This window comes from Suricata suricatta, chromosome 10, assembly GCF_006229205.1.
Source record: "Suricata suricatta isolate VVHF042 chromosome 10, meerkat_22Aug2017_6uvM2_HiC, whole genome shotgun sequence".
Classification (NCBI taxonomy): Eukaryota; Metazoa; Chordata; class Mammalia; order Carnivora; family Herpestidae; genus Suricata; species Suricata suricatta.
The window spans coordinates 95055887-95076747 of record NC_043709.1 but is presented as its reverse complement, the minus strand read 5'-3'; the positions used below and the strand labels follow the sequence as shown (position 1 = coordinate 95076747).

General features: G+C 38.0%; 1 protein-coding gene across 5 annotated transcripts in view; it reads right to left on the bottom strand.

Moving 5' to 3' along the window:
* Positions 1-20213, bottom strand: part of CLEC1A (C-type lectin domain family 1 member A) — a 65330-nt gene extending 45117 nt beyond the window's left edge. For 3 of the 5 annotated variants that reach the window (XR_003914460.1, XM_029954689.1, XM_029954688.1), the window contains exons 1-4: positions 19590-20213; positions 7868-7966; positions 6315-6491; positions 1677-1828 (exon numbers count right to left, since the gene is read on the bottom strand). Coding sequence is in view for 4 of the 5 variants with exons in the window: in XM_029954689.1 (XP_029810549.1) it covers positions 1677-1828; positions 6315-6491; positions 7868-7966; positions 19590-19704 (543 nt within the window). In the remaining variant the exon portion in view is untranslated. The remainder of the gene's footprint in view (positions 1-1676; positions 1829-6314; positions 6492-7867; positions 7967-19589) is intronic. The other 2 variants (XM_029954690.1, XM_029954691.1) reach the window with 2 other exon arrangements.
* Positions 20214-20861: the final 648 nt, after the last annotated feature.

Below are 20861 nucleotides of genomic sequence, written 5' to 3'. Positions count from 1 at the left end.
TATAAAAAATTATGGGAGGCAGATTTACAAAGAGATGTGGGACAACTCTGGGAAATGGAAGAGTGTGGAAAGAAAAGTTTAAACATGGGGGAAATGACCTTTATACATACATGCGAAAGGGACTGACTCAGAAGAAGAAAAGACTAATGAATATAATTTAATGCAAAAAGAGGTAAGAGAAAATTTGCAAGGATGATTTATGCCTCAGACAAGGAAGGGCAAAGAAACTTTTCATATATGAGTGTGTATTTATATTTTTGTATAGTATTTATATGAACATATATACTCATATATATAATTTCCTCCCTAACACCTATATTAAAATTTTTGAAGTTACTTACTTCCTTCTATCTAGTCTCAGTCTTTAATATAGAAATTATATAAATTTGTGATAATTATCCATTTTTATGTCCTTCTTTTCCACTATGAGTTCCTTAAGAACACATACTTTATTTTATGTCTTCAACCCTTCAGTTAGTTAATGGCACATGTTTGTTCAATAAAAGATTACTCGCAATGTATGTGAAATTATCACTAAGTAATAATTATCTAGTAGACATATCAAAAGAATTGTAGTTGAAAATACTTCCAATTGAATGGTAGCTTCCTCAAATTAAAAGTTCTGAATATAAATCATATGAAAATGATTTAAATATATATAAGTATATGAAACATGAGAGAAAATCACTATATAACTTTCACGATATTCCCTACCTTTATATATAATACAGTTCAATTATATACCTGAGTCCTCAGCATGTGCTAGAGGGGGATGAAACAAAAAGAATAAGAAAAATAAGATGGCCTTATGGTAGGATACATTGTTTTAGTCAAATAAGTTACCTCCCTTTCTGCCTAAATTGAGGCATCAAGAAAGGATAAAAATATTATTTTAGTAGATGAGAGTGCAGAGTTGCATTCATCACAGATTTTGGAAAGTGGATATGAATTAAGATGTAACTAGAAGGTTGTTAAGAGTTTGCATAGTGAGCTGGGCATTTATTTCAATTAAATAATCCTTTATTGATAAACTACTCTGTGCCAAGACTTCTCCTAAAACAATGATAATAAATAATGGTCACACTACTTGAGGGATTAAATCCAAAGGCAATAATAAATATTTTTTTAAAGTTGGCAACAATTACATGATTTTTATAGTTTAATTGCATACACTTAGTATATGTCCATTTATAATTTTACTTTCATATTTGCCTTTACCAGTCTATGTTAGGTTATAAACTTCTGGAAGGCAAGATATTTATCTACAGATTATAGTAATGATTTAACTAATTAAATATTTTTTCATTGAAGGTCTTGTCCCTTTATAATGGAAGGACAGGAAGTGCCTATTTTCATCTTTCTGACATCGCATCCAATATCGTGCCCTTATTGCCCAAATGCAAAGAGGCGAGAAGTGAAAAAATGTTTTAATATGATTCATAACTGATAGAGATTTTGAAGAGCTTCCTCTTGTGGTTCTAAGGCGTGGGTTTTTTGTGGAGAACTGAAAACGCCTTGTTATGTGCCTCAGGGAATCACTCAAAACAACAGGAATAAGACTTGGGCTTAAGTGTGAGACTCTGTGAACACTGACTCCTTAGAGTCTTCTTATATGGCTCTTTTAAAGGCCTCCTTTTGAGAATAATTCAAGCACTGACTAAGCCGGAGAATCTTACCAGCACTTCTTGTGTGTTTATCTTCAGCATCGTCGCATTCTCTGCAATGCAGAAATATTCACAGCCTTGCCAATTTTTGCTCTCTCTACAGAATCGGTAGCATTTGTCCCCATACCATTTCCATTTTTCTGGACAAGGGCTGCATCTGTGTTCTTGGAAAGAAACCAATTTTGATACGTTATTTTCCATCCAGCTCTGCCTTCTTTCCTTTGTGAAGTTATATAGTACTTGATGACTCAAGAAAGAATTGATGCCCTTTCTTGTATTTAGTTGCCCGGGTAATGATAACTACAAATGTTTACTGAACACCCTCTATATGATATGAATTGTCATTGGTACTGAGTATACGGTAAAATTAAAAATTAAAATAGGGGATCCTGGGTGGCGCAGTCATTTAAGCTCTGACTTTGCCTCAGGTCATGATCTCAAGGTTGGGGAGTTGGAGTCCGAGTAGGGCTCTGTGCTGACATCTCAGAACCTGGAGACTGCTTCAGATTCTGTGTCTCACATGCTCTCTGCCCTTCCCCCACTTGCACTCTCTCTCTTTCTAAATTAAATAAACATTATTATTTTTTTTTTAATTTAAAACAGACACTACCTGCTTTCATGGAGTTTGGAACCTAGCAATGAGTGATTGTAACTTCCTTGCTTCTGCCATATGTAATTCAGCACACATAGGATTTTCAGTTTCATAAAGAGCTTTTCATTATGCATAGTATTTAAGAAACAACTGTAGCTTCCATAATTTTCTTCCTCAAAATTCTCTTGAATACTTGTAAAAAAATGTTTTTTTGAGAGAGAGAGAGAACATGTGCATGCATGTGTTCAAGCAGGAAAGGGTCAGAGGGAGAGAGAGAATTCCAATCAGGCTCCACACCCTGCAAAGAGCCCCACAAGGGGCTCAGCCTCACGACCATGAGTTCATGACCTGAGCTGAAATTGAGAGTCAGACGCTTAATTGACTGAGCCACCCAGGTGCCCAAAGGATTTTTTTTTTAAGTGCAATTTATACCAATAAAATATGGACTCTTTTCTCATTCTAAAAGAGTCAGTAAAATTTTAGGGGAAAATGGCATAAATACTAAGCAAAGTACGAATCAGAAGGGTAAATCTCCATGTGTCATAAATTAAGATGGGCCCCACAGTCATAAAAGTTAAGTGCACAGGTCAAGGTTGAGATCGACCATGAGGATAGAGATTATAAGTATAGGAACTACTCCCTGAAAGCTATGGTTTTTAATACTGGTGAGTGTAGTTGGACTTGGGCTTTTGAGAATGAGGATTTGGAGCTCCTGGTGGCTCAGTCGGTTAAGCGTCCAGCTTCAGCTCAGGTCATGATCTCACGGTTTGCAGATTCAAGCCCCGTGTTGGGCTCTATGCTGACAGCTAGCTCAGAGCCTGGAGCCTGCTTTGGATTCTGTATCTCCCTCTCTCTCTGCCCCTCCCCTGCTCATGCTCTGTTTCTCTCTCTGTCTCTCAAAACTAAATTAAGAAAACATTAAAAAATTTTTAAAAAAGAGTGGGGATTTGTAACCACATCCCTTATGGAGGTATGGGAACTCAATTATCCCATAAAAATGTAAAAAACATTGTCTATTGTAAACAACAATCCAGTGTCAAAATGTTAACATGTTAAAATGTAAATGATCAATATGCTAATGGATATTATGTTATTGTTTGCATTTTTTGTATATTTGAAATATATCTTAAGGTAAAACAAAGTTTTAAATAACTGAATAGTTCGGGAGATTTATTCGTAAGTTAGTTGATATTTCTGGCCCGGACCTTATACCAAACTACTTACTCAGCTCTCCACTTGGATATCCACATGATACCTCAAATTCAAGAGGCCCAAAACCTTGTTCCCGGTTTCTGACCTTCCCCTTCATGACTACAGAATTCTTTCCCTTTTCACTTGGTCACATCTCTCCTAGTTGCATTGTCCAAAAGCTCTGGAGGTATTTTAAGTCCTTTATATCTCTCACCTCCCATTTTATTCCATCATTCATTCATCTCTACTAATAATATCCTAGTTTGAGGCAACATCACCTCTCTCCTGGCTTACTGCACACAATGTCATTTCTCTGTGTTTACTCTTCCTTCCTCCAGTCTATGTTCAACATACTTGCAGAGTGAGCCTTTCAAAACTCCTGTCAGATATATATTTCCTCTGCTCAAGATGCTGTAATGAATCCATATTTTGCTTAAAATAGAAGCCCAATCCCTTACCATGTCACCTAATGCCATAAATCATCACTACCACATCTCCTATTAGTTCTCCACTCCCTCACTCTGCCTGGGCACAGGCTCCTTATTATTCCCTGACCTGGCAGCTGCATTCACTGGAGGGCTCCTGCACTTCCTGTTCTCCCCACCTGGTTGGTTCTTTCACCGTATATCTACATGGCTAACTCCCCCAACTCTTCAAATCTTTGCACGCACACCCTCACCTTAATTAGGAACTTATGGTCTCCCTACTTAAATTAGCAACCCACCATCACTAAATCCTGATGCCTCATACCTTATCTACTTTATTTTCTATAGGATTGATTACCTTCTTAATATAATATTATGCTTAGTTTGACCAACCACTCTTGTGTGCCTGAAACCTGGGCTTTCCCAAAATGTGGGACTTTTAATACTAAAACTGAAAAAGTTTCCAGCAAACTGGGGACATGTTGATCATCTTATTTTATGTTTAAAAAATCTAGTTATTACCACCATCCCAATAGAGCAAGAGGTCTATGAGGGCAGAAATCTGTGTATACTCTGCATGTTATGTGTTGGTAAGTGCTCAATAAATCATTTTTAAATTTTTTTAATGTTTATTTTTGAGAGATAGGGAGAGAGAGCACATGTGTGTGCCAGAGTGAGTGGGGGAGGGGCAGAGAGAGAGAGAGGGAGACATAGAATCTGAAGCAGGCTCCAGGCTCTGACCTGTCAGCACAGAACCCAACACAGGGCTTGAACCCACAAACCGCGAGATCGTGACCTGGGCTGAAGTTGGACAGTCAATGGACTGAGCCACCCAGGTGCCCCAGTAAGTGCTCAATAAATCTTAGCAGAGTGGAAGAGTGGGTGGATGGATGGATGGATGGATGGATAATGGGAAAGGAATGGAGAGTAGCAGAATAAAACTAAAAACTGATATCAAACCAAAGCTATGTAACATTTTCATGGGAATAAAGGATATCATTAACAGATTGCATGTAAATTTTATATTTAAATGAAACATAGTTTACTTGCCTATACAGCTTTCTTTTTGTTTTTTTACAGCTAGCTGTAAATTCCAGAGACCACTGGTTTCAGAGAAACTTGGATTACCTTTTGATGACATGGCAGCCAACACAGAAGACAACATACTGTGGGTTGTCAGAAACCCAAGAAGAAAAAACAAAACTATATGAGGTGATAGATGTATTGATTATCTTGACCTTGACAATGATTGCATAATGTATGTTTATATCAAACCATCAATTTAAATATATACAACTACATTTGTCAATTATTCCTCAATAAAGTTAACAAAGAAAAAAAGAGAAAATCATGAGCAGTGAGTTCATTAGTCATGTGGAAAAGAACCACTTAGAGAAATGGAACCATGCATGTGGGTGTTATTTACTAGGTAACCATGCAATCTGGCCGTCTGGTTAGCATGGAAAGTATGGAGGAGGAAGACTTCATCTTAATCTAAAGTCCCTGAAAAAAAAAAAGTAGAGACTCGAAATGTGTGTTGCTTCCTATGCTTACACAATGTGCCAAATGGAAGAGAAGACTAACTTGAACAGAGGTAGACCTTATGAAACCCAAAAGAGACAAGAGAAAAGGCCTGGGAATGAGGTGGTGCTTCTAGTCTTGTCCCGCAGTGGTCATCAAAGCATGATTCATCTATCACTGACATTGTCATCACTACTGCAATGCGGATTTCTGGTACCCAGACACGGCAGAGTGGATTTAAATAACTGTAATTTGATTTAGTTTATGAGCATTTTTAACCTGGTGCGGGTATGATCTTTTTTAAGTGTTTTTAAATGTTTACTTATTTTTGAGAGACAGAGCACAAACAAGGGGAGTGGCAGAGAGAGAGTGAGACACAGAATCAGAAACAGGCTCTGTCAGCACAGAGCCTGACGCAGGGCTCGAACCCATGAACCGCAGGGCTTGAACCCATGAACCGTGAACTCATGACCTGAGCCAAAGTCAGGCGCTTAACCCACTGAGCCATCCAGGCACCCCTGCCAGTATGATTTTTAAAATGTGAGAACTATAGTTATGAGCTCATTATCTTCTCAGGGAGAAATACACTCATTTGAAATGTATATTACATCTTTATGTGCCAAGGTAAATTGAGAAATAACTTTGTATTTTATTTACTTGTACTGTTATTTTGGAATTCAAAGTTACTCGTTTTTATTGTTTAAATTTTCTAAATTTGAAGAATATTTTTTTATGTATTATAGTACAGATGTACTTGAACTAAATGATCCCAATAAGTGGGGATGGGAGGTGCCCAAATTCTTTATTAAGTTTGCCAGACAACTAACTAAATATTATGTGACTCCCAGGTACATGGATGGGAATGTCAGCTCTATAATGACAGATATCCTGGGAGGGAGAGAGTTTATGATCAGGACTCACCTCCAGTTTTGTTATAGAGCTCACGACACAGTTTTTCAGCCACATGTTGCAGAATTTCTGCAAGCTTCCTGTTCTTTTTCTGGAGAGACTGGAGCTGTTGGGAGAGATTCCCCAATCTTTCTTCCTGGTTAGAAATGCTGTCTTGCTGAGTATTAGAAAGCTGGTAGAACTGAAAAACTAACCCAAGTTACCAAGTCAGACTGGACAGCTCATTTCTTCATTTCTGTTTCCCCTTTGTACATACGGGGAAGAAAAAACATTGTATTAAGATCTCCTGCTTTGGGATTTCATATTGTGTGTATTCAAGTTTGAACTGCAGTACGTAATACATTGTATTGTCTCAAGTAATTTAAATTCTCTAAGTCTGTCTTTTTATCTGAAACTGTGGAATCAGAATGACAGTTTCTAACTTCAGGACTATAATCTTCAACCGTTTTTACTGCTCAGTAAATATTTTGTGCATACTCTTAAACCACTGCTTAACCTGAAACCACAAATCCGCGCATCTAATGATGATTATATGGAGTAGGGACTATTTCCATATATTGTTATCCATTCAGTCACTAAAGTAGTCATATTATCATTTCCATATTTTTATAGATTCTCACTGGGCTCAGTGAGAACAAGCAACGTCCTTAATATCTCTTGTCTAGAAAATTTCAACCCTTAGGTTTAAACTCCAGATTTCTAAATCTAAATAGAAAAATCCTTCATGAATCATGAAAGTTGCTTTATATCCCTAAAAGTAATGGTGGTCATAACGAATTATATCAAAATGAATTAAAAATTTGGAGACCATGTAGAAACACTAAGAAATATACTTTTTTAATTTTAAAAATTTATTATAACAAAATAACATTCTACAATTTCCTATAAAAACCAAATGTTTGACATTCAAATTGCTCTTCAAGGTAACCTTTTACCTTGAACCACCTTCTTCAGCTGCTCAAAAAACATCCTATAGGATCTCAATCTCATGACGCAAATTCACCCACTTCTTCTTCTTTTTTTTTTTTTTTTTTTTTCAGTTTTTGAACTTGTCCTTCCTGGTTTGAAATTTAAAGACTTTTTCACATAAATTTTTCCTTGTTTGCTTTTCACAAGATTTTCCAAAAATGATTCTATAACTTTCTAGACTTTCTGAAAAATATTGTGCTAATTAAGGACCTCATCTTCCTCCCTTTATTAAGGGGGTAGCTATAAATAAAATCTCTTCCCTCTGTATTACCCCATTGAGTCATGCATACTGAAAGCAAAAACCACTGCCTCTACACTTTTGTAGAATAAAAGAGGGTCAAATCATGCATTCATCAAAAATTGCTTATTTTAAATATCAAAATGGAAATAGACAAAAACCTGCTTATCTCCAACAGAATGTAAAAGTCTGGCTGGCAAGTGATTGCTGCATTTTATGCTTTAGAATAAGGTACATTGAAGTACCCACAGAGTCCAGAATTAAAGTAAAAAAAAAACAAAACACATTTAACAAGTATTTCTCATCCCAGACAAACCTTGGAACCAAGACCCTCCCCCAGGTCAGAGTGCAGACTTACACACAGGCCCCAGGGCCAATAGGCCAAGGAGCAGCACCACACACAGAGGCAGCAGGGTCAGGGCCACTGGACGCCAAACTGAAGAGGGAGGCCGGTGCTCTGCAGGGAAAAAAGGATAAGGCCGCATTTTGCATTTTCTCCCTCTGGATCTAGGCCACCAGCAGGCAAGTGAGAAGAGCTGGTTCTGAGAAGGAACACATTCTGCAGGACAGCAGCGACCAGGGGCTGGATAACATTCCCTGGGTCCTCAGGAATGTTGTCAAAGGGCTCACTGCCAAGCCACATTTATGTGGCAGGATTCCTTCACCAGCCCCCCTGATTTCCACCGCCAAGACCCCCTCAGTTAATGCATTGCCAATATCTTTATAAGGTGGTTTGTATAACCTTCAGGCCAAAATTCGAGTTATGGAAGTCATGGAAGTGCCTCAACGAAGAACTGTTTTTCACATCGTTAGAAAAGAGATTAAATTAATTTATTGTTACTTTTGCAAAACATCACCCTTCCTAGTTCCATATGTTTCTTCTGAAAAGCAAATTGCGTGTGAGTAATGAGAAGTGAACATTTTACTTTTGCTTTGGGGAATTTCTTTGAAAGTCCTTTTTTTGTAAGGATTGTATTGATTTATTTTATTTATATCTCCATAAAAATGGACTATCAAGAAAGAGATCATCAGGTTCTCAAGGATGGATCTAAGCTGTCTCAATTTAGAACAGTTAATTTAGTTAATTTAGAACAGTTAAATAATATACGCTACACCCCCACAAGTTTGGCTTGTGGTAATGCAGAGGATCTACTGAGGTTCAACCCTTCACCTGCTGAAGCTAGCTATCACTTTGAATGAACTGGGATATCCTGCAAGGAAAACCAGCCCCCACCCTCTAAGGTGCTTGTAGCATCTAGCATTGTGATTAAAATGAGCAAAGCAAAACCCTCAATAAAACTCTGATACTTCCTTGACCTGTGATTCACTTCATTGGGAATTTAAGTCACTGTTCTAAAACAAAAAGATTAAAGACTAGCAAATTCATCTCCTCTTTAGCAAAGTCCTCTACATGATGTATTCTGGGTACAGAGATTGTGTTACACATTATTTCCAGGTGGCGAATGATAAGTGGTAAAGACAGTATAGAAATAGAAAATGTGTGGGGTGCTGGGTGGCTCATCCAGTCAAGAATCTGATTCTTTTTTGTTTGTTTTTTAACATTTATCCATTTGTGTGTGTGTGTGTGTGTGTGTGTGTGTGTGTGTGTGTGTGTGTGAGAGAGAGAGAGAGAGAGAGAGAGAGAGTGCAAGTAGGGGAAGGACAGACAGAAACACAGACAGAGAATCCAAAGCAGGCTCCAGGCTCTGAGCCATCAGTACAGAGCCTAATACAGGGCTGGAAATCACAAGCAGGGAGATCATGACCTGAGCAGAAGTTGGAAGCTCACTGGAAGCCACCCAGGTGCACCAAGAATCTGACTCTTAATTTTGGCTCAAATCATAATGTCATGGTTCGTGAGCCTTGTGTCCGGCTCCACACTAACAGGACGGAACCTGCTTGGGATTTTCTCTCTCTGCCTCTCTCTTTGCCTCCCTCTCTCTCTCAAAATAAAATAAACAAATATATTTTCTGACATTGCTATTGGTATATTTTTAAATCTGAATCTGATTTTCTACTAACAATCACCTCCATAAAAACTTCCACTGGGTTGTATTACAGTTAGAATAAAATCCAAATCTTTTTTCATGAAGATTTAGATTGCTCTTTTTAAAAAAAAAAATTAAATTTGATTATGTTATTTCCCAACTTAAAAACTCTCAATAGTTTTTTGCACTTAAAATAAAATTCTACAAGAGGCTTTTCCTTCTGGACCCTACCTAGTTCTTTCATTCTTTTCTGAACTAATCTCCCCCATTCAAATATTCTATGCACAATGTCCTCTGTTTAACCTTGAAATAAGCAAACTTGTCCTGTCTTAATACCGTTATATTAGCTCTGCCTCTGTTCCTGCATTAATTAATTGGTAACCTACTCCCTGCTACTCAGCTTTCCATTTAAATGGTGCACCCTTGGAAAAGGTCCAGGACTTCATTTCTTTTTTTATGTTTATTTCTTTATTTTGAGAAAGACAGACAGAGTGCAAGCAGAGGAGGGGCAGAGAGAGAGAGAGAGAGAGGGAGAGAGAGAAACCCAAGCAGGCTCCCGCACTGTCAGCACAGAGCCTAAGGTGGGGTTTAAACTTAGGAACTGGGAGATTATGGCCTGAGCCAAAAGCAAGAGTCAGATGCTTAATCAATTGAGCCACCCAGGCACCCTTAACGTTGTTGACGTTTAAAAATACGTTGATTTTTCAGTGGTACTTCTGACAGTAGAAGGTGGACTCAATTAAATTCATCTTCTAGCCATACTGGTTTCTATTCACTGACTTGTGTGAGGTTCTGAATCATAAACAGATATTGGAGAGATTTGCTTTCTTCCTTATTTCCTTTGATTAACTGGCCTATGTGATTTGGTCTAAATTGTCCTGGATATTGTTGGATTGTCAAGGTATTGACCTTAAGAGTATCTCAGATCAAAAGAACATAAAAGAATAAGATCAGAGGCCAGAATACAGCTGACACTAAGCATCCTCTCCAAACCCTAAGTCTTTTTAAAGTTCTTTATAACAAACAAAAAAAAAAAACCTTCAATAGGGGGGTATTTCCAAATTCCAGAGGTACTAGTGCATATGTGAACCCATCACCATGATGACTTTATTTTGCTCTATATATCTTAATACTATCAAATATATTATATATCTTACTCATTTCTTTTGGTTTTTATCTGTATTACCCCAGTAGAAAATAAGCTCCTTTTTGAAGAAGATCATTGTCTATTCTGTCATGAGAGAAACATCAGTTCTAGCACCTAGAACATCAGGTGAAATAGCTCAATTGTTGGGAGCCATTTCTGAACTCACTAAGTTGAGAATACTCCTTGTGAGGTTAAGGTGGGTTTTGCAAGACCTCCCGCCATCAGATGGTGACTGATATCCACCCCCACTCAATTATTTCTGCTTGAGCACCAACTCCCAAGGCACCTTGTTGACTGGTCCTCTTATTCTAAAATATGCAGATTGCACCTTGTGAAGGAACTTATTATGGGAATTGTGTGTGTGTGTGTGTGTGTGTGTGTGTGTGTGTGTGTGTGTGTGTTTATGGGAGCAAATATTACATTTCCTGAGAAACATGTTTTACTTCCCCTCAAGAAAACAAGCTATTGACCCCTCCTCACAAAAAATTAACTTTTGCCTTTGCTATGCTAAAAACATTGTCTTGTATTTAAATGCTAAAGATACCTTCCTTCCCCATATGATTAACATCTAAATCACCTACATCAATCATTGTTGATAAAGATTATGCATGAGTCATCTACCAATCTATGTTCTGGGAAATTTTTACATGCCAAAAGAATTTGTCATCAGAAATCATTGCCAAAGGCAAATGCCATTTCTGTGCTGGGCCCCATACATTTTTTACCATAAATAAAGCTGACTTTCAGGTCAGTGCAGAGATGCCTGCCTGGTGATCAGAAAGAAACTCCTCCCTCCCCCTTTTGCTGACACTGTCCATCCTTCAGAGAACCTTCTGGAGCTGGACTTTGGCACTTAATTAATGTGGAAAGAAGGAAGGAAGGAAGGAAGGAAGGAAGGAAGGAAGGAAGGTAGGAAGGAAGGAAGGAATGTATGGATTATATATAAATATCTGTCATATGCCTATCTACTCCTGCTTAAACCTATTTATATTAATACACTCTGAAAGGCATAAACTATGTTTTAAATGCTGTTCCCTTTTTATAATTGGTATTTCCCTGGCCCAAATTATAAATAATAAGAGGGTAAAGGGAAAGAAAAACTATGGAAATCAACCAAACTATCCCTTAAGAAGTAATATGGGGACTGAGAGAGGTGTTGATCTTCTACCAAAAGAATAAAAAAGAAGAATCTTAAATCTATACTGTAAAGTGAGGGCATGGACTTAAAAAATTAGAATATTATTTAATAATAATTATATCCATGTAAAGAATAAAGACATCGCCCTTCCTAAGTTTGTCTCTAGGACAGAAGACAAAAGCAGTATGCTATATCTTCTGCTAAGGAACAAAGTTATAAAAATTCCCTTCTAAAGATTCATCTTTCCCTGGTGATTTGTAAATTTTCCTACTCTGACTCTCTTCTCTCTCTCCCTCCTTTTCTCTCATCCTCCTGCCTCCCCTTTCTCTCCCTGCCCGCTTCTCTCAGTATTCACAATCTCTTCCTGTTTATCTCAAGACCTGAGGTATGCTCATTTCCGGAAACCGGGCTTCCAGAATGGAAAACCATGGAGTTGAAAGTTTCAGTGTTTTTTTTTTTTAACTATAGGTAACAAACAGAAGATTGCTAGAGGGGAGAAGTGGGAAGGGATGGGTTTAGTGGGTGATGGGGATTACAGAGAACACTTGCTGTGTTGTATGAAAGTGATGAATCACTAAATTCTGTACCAGAAACTAAAAAAAATGATGTTCTATTTCCCCCTCTAGTTTTCTAACTAAACGTTTAATATCCCTGAGTTTTATTCCAAGTGCCTTGATCATAATGAGGTCTCTGTCTAGGGACCACATCCACCCTAAAATAAGAAAAATAAAGTGCCTGGGAGGTGCTTCAGTTTGGCTTGGCTTTACTGTGGTTTTATTTTTTTGGAAGAGAACCCCTATGCAGTCTCCTGAGGCAGTTTAGAAAAAGGTGTGGACAGGGCAAGGAATGATATAAACATCCTTAGGAATAATATAGAAAAAAACAAAACCCAACCTTTTCCTGTATCCTTTTACTATAACTATACTCTAGAAGGCTATAATGCTAAGGTCAAGTCTTGAACGCAAATTCTTTGGTAATAGACACTTTGTAGATGAAGAGAGTTGTCATACTGGACCTAGTACCCTTCATCAGACATCAGAGAGGAGCAGTTTTGTATACCTCCATTCCCAGGACCTATACAAAATGAAACATATATTACTAGATGTAGTTTTTTAGTATGACTCTGAATTAGAAAGCATAATAAAAGCTGGAAAAACAGAGTATCTAAATAATTTGCACAAAGCCACATGGCAAACAAGGGGGCAGAGATGGGATTAAATTATCATTCTTAACAGCACACTTTGTATACTTCCCCTTAACCTGGACTCACAGACAGACAGAGGCAAATTAGATGGGTGGTAAGGTGCATAATCTTTCAGACATTACTTTTAACATCTTTTGATCATGAGATATTGTTGATTAAATATCTGACTTTATATTTTCAATGTTATCTTTTTAGCAATGTCTCTGTTTCCTTACTCATCAATATGACACATAATAAATTTCTGGGAAGAATATTTGAGGTTCCATGGGTTGAGAATATTTTTCAGTGTTCATAAAAATGCAGGTTTTTGTTTTCTTATGAGTCTATTTCCAATATTTGATTTTTTCATTCTCTCTAAAAGTAAATGGATGTTATTTTTCCTATTATTTCAAAAAAATATACATCTAAGAACATATAACCTATTTCCAGAATATCATTGAGTTTTCAATTCACAGCAGTTAGAAAGTCGATTATATATATATGTAGGAGTAAGATTTAGGTGAGTCAATTTTATATCTTAATTAAGAAGTTTCTTTTATGAAATATAATTCAGAAATAACACCACTACTAATAATGATTGCCAACACACCTTGAGTTACTAAGATAAATGCCTTATGCATTATCTCGTATCTTACAACACCCTGTGAATAGATACTACTCATGATCCCCATTTTACAGGTAGGTAACTGAATCCTAGAAGGGTGAGTTGCATTACCCAAAGGCACACACCTTTTGATAATGACAGCTACTAAGTGTATGATGCATGCTGTCATACATCATTTGACTCATCCAAAAATAACTCAAGAGGGAACTATTTTTAACCTTTCTTTGGATTTTTAAAAACTGCCATACTAGGAGTTATTGTTTCTTGGCTTCCTTAATGTCTCTTTCTCTCCTGATCCACTTCTACCACTGTCTACCACTCAGTCTTAGTAGCTTTCATTGGAATGTCTCACTCATCCTACTCCTGATTCTCTCCTTGGCACTCTATTCCTTTGGGTCTCTGTCTTTCCATTTTACATTCTCCTTCTCAGTGATCTTATTCATTCTTAGAAAGTTTAATTCTAATGAAAATGTCAACAATTCTCACATATATATGTAGCTCAAAATCCTTATTTGCAACCCACCTGGAGCACACACAAGTGTCTGGGCAACTCCAACTGCCTGTAGCTTCTATCTCAATTGTTGGCAGCACCATCTACAGAACGTCAGATGGAAACTAGTCAACCTATGCCCTTTCTTTCCCTGTCTTTCCACTTGTAACCAGTCACCAATGCTTTAAACTCTATCCCCTCAGCATCTGATTCCTCCTTCTCATTCTCACACTACTTCAGTTCAGGTTCTAACCTCACACTTAGCTAATGCTAAATACCTAGGTATTAAGCTCATCCAGTTTCATACTCCTTCGATTCATCTTCTTCATTGCAGCCTACATGGTTTTCTAAAAACACAAATTGATTGTGTTACTCCGTGCTGAAATCCTTCTGCAAGTCTATTTTACTGAGTTAGAATTAAAATACCTCAGTATGACATAATAGGCTCTTTTAAACTTTCCATACTGCCTCTTGTCAGCTTCCCCTCTCTCCAACTCTACACATCAGCCAGAACACACCACTTATTGTTCTCTGAAAACACAAAGTTACTTATGACCTCCATGGCTTTTCTGTCATTTGTCTGTCTGCTTATCATGCTCCTACCCCCTTAAGCCCTCCCAGTTTTGCTTTCATATAATGTGGAACATTATTTATTTATTTCTTTCTTTAATATTCAAGTTAGTTAACACACAGTGCCATCTTGGCTTCAGGAACTGAATCCAGTGATTCATCTCTTATATATGTCACCCAATGCTCATCCCAACAAGTACCCTCCTTCATACCCATCACCTATTAACCCACCCCCTCACCCACCTCTCTTTCCAGCAACTGCCAGTGTGTTTTCTGTATTTAGGAGTCTCTTCTGTTTTGCCTTCCTCTTTCTTTTTATCTTGTTTTTCCTCCCCTTCCCCTATGTTAATCTGTTGAGTTTCTCACATTCCACATATGAGTGAAATCATGATATCTGTCTTTCTCTGAGTGATTTATTTTGCTTATAATACCCTTCAGTTCCATCCATGTTGTTGCAAATGGCAAGACTTCATTCTTTTTCATCACGGAGTAGTTCTCCATTGTATATATGTACCATATCTTCTTTATCCATTTATCAGTAGATGGACATTAGGGATATTTTCCTTGTTGATATTGGTTATTGATTGGTAGCCAATATCAACAAGTTGGTTGATAGTGGTTGATAGTGCTGGTATCAATTGGTTGATGTGCTCCTTCAAATCTGCATTTTTGTATCCCTTAAAATTGCACCAAAACCCATAAAATACCTAGGAATAAACCTAACCAAAGATGTAAAAGATCTCTACAAGGAAAGCTACAGAAAGCTTATGAAGGAAACTGAAGACACAAAGAAATGGAAAACATTTCATGCTCATGGATTAGAAGAACAAACACTGTTAAAATGTCAATACTCTCCAGTCAATTTACACATTTAATGCAATCCCTACCAAAATAACAACAACATTCTTCACAGAGCTAGAACAAACAATCTTAAAATTTGTATGGAACCAAAAAAGACCTTGAATAGCCAAAGTGGTGTTGAAAAAGAAAACCAAAGCTGGAGGCATCACGATCCCAGATTTAATCCCATGTTACAAAGCTGTAATCATTAAGACAGTATGGTACTGGCACAAAAATGGACACATAGATCAATGGAATAGAATAGAGAACCCAGAAACATACCCACAAGTATATGGCCAACTAATCTTTGAAAAGCAGGAAAGAATATCCAATGGAAAAGAAGTCTCTTTAGCAAGTAGTGCTGGGAGAACTGGACAGCAGCACGCAGAAGAATGAATTTGGACCATTTTCTTACACCATACACAAAAATAAATTGAAAATGAATGAAATATGCAAATGTGAGATAGGAAGCCATCAAAATCCTAGAAGAGAAAACAAGCAACAACCTCTTTGACCTTGGCTTCAGCAAGTTCTTACTCTTGCTGAAGGCAAGGGAAACAAAAGCAAAAATTAAGTATTGGGACCTCATCAAGATAAAAAGCTTCTGTTCAGTAAAGGAAACAACAAAACTAAAAGGCAACCAACCACCCGAATGGGAGAAGATATTTGCAAATGACATATCAGATAAAGGGTTAGTATCCAAAATTTATATATACCTTACCAAATGCAACACCCCCAAAACAAATAATCCAGCCAAGAAATGGGCAGAAGACATGAATAGACATTTTCCAAAGAAGACACCTGGGGCGTCTGTCTGACTCAGGTGGTTAAGCGTCCGACGTCAACTCAGGTCGTGATCTCACAGTTCGTGGGTTCGAGCCCCGTGTTGGGCTCGGTGCTGACAGCTCAGAGCCTGGAGACTGCTTCGGATTCTGTGTCTCCCTCTCTCTCTGCCCCTCCCCTGCTCACTCTCTGTCTCTCTCTCTCTCTCTCTCTCTCTCTCTCTCTCCCAAAATAAAATAAAGACACCTAAACAAAGAAGACACCTAGATGGCTAACAGACACATGAAAAGATGCTCAACCTCACTCATCATCAGGAAAATACAACTCAAACTGCAGTGACATACCATCTCACACCGGTCAGAATGACTAAAATGAACAACTCAGGAAACAACAGATGTTGGCGAGGATGAGGAGAAAGGAGAAACCTTTTGCACTGTTGGTCAGAATGCAAACTGTTGCAGCCACTCTGGAAAACGGTATGGAGTTTCCTCAAAAAATTAAAAATATAACTACCCTTTGAACCAGCAATTACACTTCTAAAATTTTATAATGTGGAACATCTTAAAGTCAACTCAAGTCAGTGGCCACTTCCTCTCTCAAACTCTTCCAAATCTCCTCTGCCCCTACTGGAGAGAAGCGATGAAGTGCTCCATGATGCACAATTTCCATCATGGCATGTATATCACACTTACTGCATACTTGAGAAATGCATTAGACTTTTATGTTTCCTCATAAACAGGAATCATATTATATTTGGTATTACTTTGCAATATCATATTTGGCATTCTTTGCAATATGTCTGGCATAACATAATAGTGAGCACAAGGTTTTAGAAAGAAGGTATGACAACATTGTCTTTCACTTTTACTTTTTATCTTCTGAATTGTTTGGCATTTTTAAAATATGAACATAACTTTCATACTGAAAAACTGACAATCTAGAAAATAAATGTGTACACACAATGTATTTTTATTGATTCTAATTTTTTTTAATTTTCCAGTCATAATAGTGCCACAAAATTTTGTTAAATTGAAATCTTCTGCATTGCTGAAATATTCTGGGAGTGATTTTCAGTCTGTTATCTTTTCTTCTTCTTTTAATTAATTCATTTAAAAATTTTTAATGTTTATTTATTCTTGAGAGAGAAAGAATGTGAGCAGAGGAGGCACAGAGAGAGAGGGAGACACATAATCTGAAGCAGGCTCCTGGCTCTGAGCTGTCAGCAAGGAGCCCAGCGCAGTTTCATTTCAAATTCACTAACTGTGAGATCATGACCTGAACTGTAGTCGGACATTTAACCAACTAACTGAGCCACCCATGTGCCCTACTTTGCTCTGTTATTTTTAATACTAAAATTATATTAGATCGTTTTCCTAAGAAATAATTAAACTTCAATCGTGACATTACTTTAAATATTTGCATTATCACAAGGTAGAGACAAGGTATCATACATGAAAGGTAAGATAATACTTTCAGAGGTTTGCCTTCAAGACACTCTGTAACCTCTATTCCAACTGTTTCAGTTTCCTCTTCTAACGGAAAGGTTGCCAGATGTTTCACTAAGTGTTTTATCCTGCCCCACCTACCTCTCCACCCCTCAGAGCTCCACAGAGTTTATTAGTACACCCTGTTCCTGATTATGCTGATCACTAACCTTTGTGAGTTTCTGGCTCTAGTAATGAAGTTATACACAAGCCACTTAAAGCCACAGCCCCAAAAGCTGATTCTTCACAGCACTTGGAGGAAAACATATCGGACCTTACTGCTCCTAGCCGGTGGCTGCAGAAACTAACATCCCAAAATTGTCACTTTGCTTCACATCAGGGAGCCTAGAAGTCCCAGTATCTTCCTACAACTTAGTAGATAGTTCGATAGAAAGAAAAAAGAATAAAATAAAGTCACATTAGTGAGTCTCAGGTGGTGATCATTCAATGAATAGAAAGTGAATGGAAAGATTTAATAGGAGAATAGAAGGAAACTTATTTGATAAAGGAGAAGTGGAAGAGAACAGTGAAAAGGTATGTATCTAGATTTATAGAAGCGAAAAAACCTGAGTGTGGCCAAAAGAGAAAAGACATACTACAATATAGTCACTGAATAAGAATCTCTCTTATACGGATTAACACAAAAATGTTAAACAGAACACATAGGACTTCTCAAGGAATGGAATATTGAAAGGAAACACACATTTTTGGTGTGTCTGCAATATGCCAAGGACTTTATGTAAGGTATCAATCTTATACCTGGGCTACTTTATAAAAGATAATTTTCATATCTACAAGTTCTTAAAATAATTTGAGGCACATAATACTCACTGTATACATGTTTACTATCACGAACATTTTATAAATGAAGGAACTGAAGCCCCAGAAAACTTAAGTAACTTGTCCAATGTCACAGTCTGTAAGCAGCCCAGCTGATAATAGAACCTGATTCTGTCTGGGTTATACTGTGTAATCTTCCCACTAGAACTCAAGTCCCATTTCTGCCTTACATTGGCTGAGTTGCTCAGGATATAAGATCCTTCTCTATGTATGTGGATTCTATGGACTAAAAAAATATTTTTATGGCTATGTCAGAAGGTGAATTGTTGAAAATAGAACCATAAGGTAGATGATAAATGCAACAAAAATTAAATATTTTTATAATACAATTCAGTCATCTCAGTAATATTCTGGTAGTAAATAGAACAAAAGGGAATGGGATACGATGTACTTGCATTTGAGGTCACTATTTAGATCATCAAATCACTGAATTAAGCTAATGGGACCTTAGAAAGCATTTATTTTAATCTCTTTTCATCTCACAGGTGATAAAACCCAACATCTGATGTTGACATGAGCCTTCCAAGGCCTCACAACTTCAAGATGCAGTTTTAGATGCAGAATTATGACAAGATACCAAGGTTGATGTGTGTGCTGCGAAGCCTCCTTCTAAAGCCGTGAGCTCAAAACTAGAAAATGTCCAGATCAGATCACAGATGGTAGATAAAACCGCACTGGATTTGGCCTTCATGGGAAGCCAGAAGAAAGAAAGAACACTGCTTTAATTCTACATACAGTGTCACCTTAGTGTACTATACCCACCTGGTAAAAACAATACACCCTTAACTGCAAACCACTGTGCCCACAATAGAATCTTAAAAAAACAAACACCTTTGTCTATACTGAGTTTAATTTTTCAGATGTTCATATATGTGGCACGCAAGTTGTGGAAAGTGCACGGTTACACGTAATTATAAATCACGGAAGAGAGAGGGTTCCTCTCACACATTGCTCAAAGGTCTGGCCAACTGGGACTCTGGGAGGCAGAGTACCTTTGTGCCCAGGCTCCCGCCACTGGACTGGAGAAGAGGTTCGAGAATGCACACTCACGATGGTGTCCCCATCATCATCCAGCGTGTCCCTGGTGCTGCTGTACTTGGCCTGCATCTGGGTTCCCGCAGGGGTGAGGCTCGGCAGCAGCTTGATTGCACCCAAGCTGCGTGGCTTCTGTGAGCAGTGCAGAAACTACGGCAGGGAAAGTCATTCCTGATGTTCTTCTCTCCCAGAGAGTAGTGGGGGAAGCCTCTGACTCCAGTTCCTGCCTGGAGAGGCCCAGCCCCTCTCTTGGGAACTTGGACTCTGAATGCCAAATTACTCAGGCAGAAGGGAAATAGCATGTTTATTTGGGCGGTCTCTGTCTAAACAATAATTGGAGGGTTGCCCTTCTCAGATTCCTTTGGTTCATTTATTTATAATTCCCGTGTATGTACAGTGTAAAAGAAAGGCAAGACTTTATAATCACACAGAGATTCCTTCAGACTCTGCAGAATTAATCAGCTGACGGATACATATCACTTGTTTCTCATTGAGTCACTTAGATAAAGTTTAGCTTCTGTGCCTTTGTGAAAAGAGAGCAGGGGCACCTGAGTGGCTCAGTCAGTTAAGCGTCCAGCTTCAGCTCTGGCCATGATCTCACCGCTTGTGTGTTCGAGCCCTGCATCAGGCTGTGTGCTGACAGCTCAGTGCCTAGAGCTGCTTCAGATTCTGTGTCTCCCTCTCTGCCCCTCCCCTGCTTGTGCTCAGTCTCTCTCTCTCTCTCTCTCTGTCTCTCTCTCTCTCTCTCTCTCTCTCTGTCAAATATATAAACATTAAAATTTTTTTAAAAAAATAAAGAAAAGAGAACAATATAGGGGCTCCTCTTCTCCAAGAGCATATTGTATGGTATAAAGTGTCATACGCATGCAATGTCAGCACAGAAACTTTTTGAGAATATTTCACTGATTCTTTTTCAGTTTACAAAAAAAGGAGATTGACGTCTAGTGAGATGAAGGAAGTGGTTGTTCTAAAGTCACATAGCTGGTTAGTGACAGTAGCTTTAAAAGTGTTCTTTTATTGGACTTCTCTGGGAACAAAGGAACTGGCAGATGCCATTTCCCCCTCCCCCACCCCCAGCATGAACAACAACCACCTGCAGGAACCCGGGCGGTGCTGAGACTCACTACCTAACTTGCTAACACACACACCACCAGCCCCCAATCCCCAACCCCCTACTGTCCCATACTGCTTTAGAAGATGTCTTCTTTCCAACTATGCTTGCCTCAGTC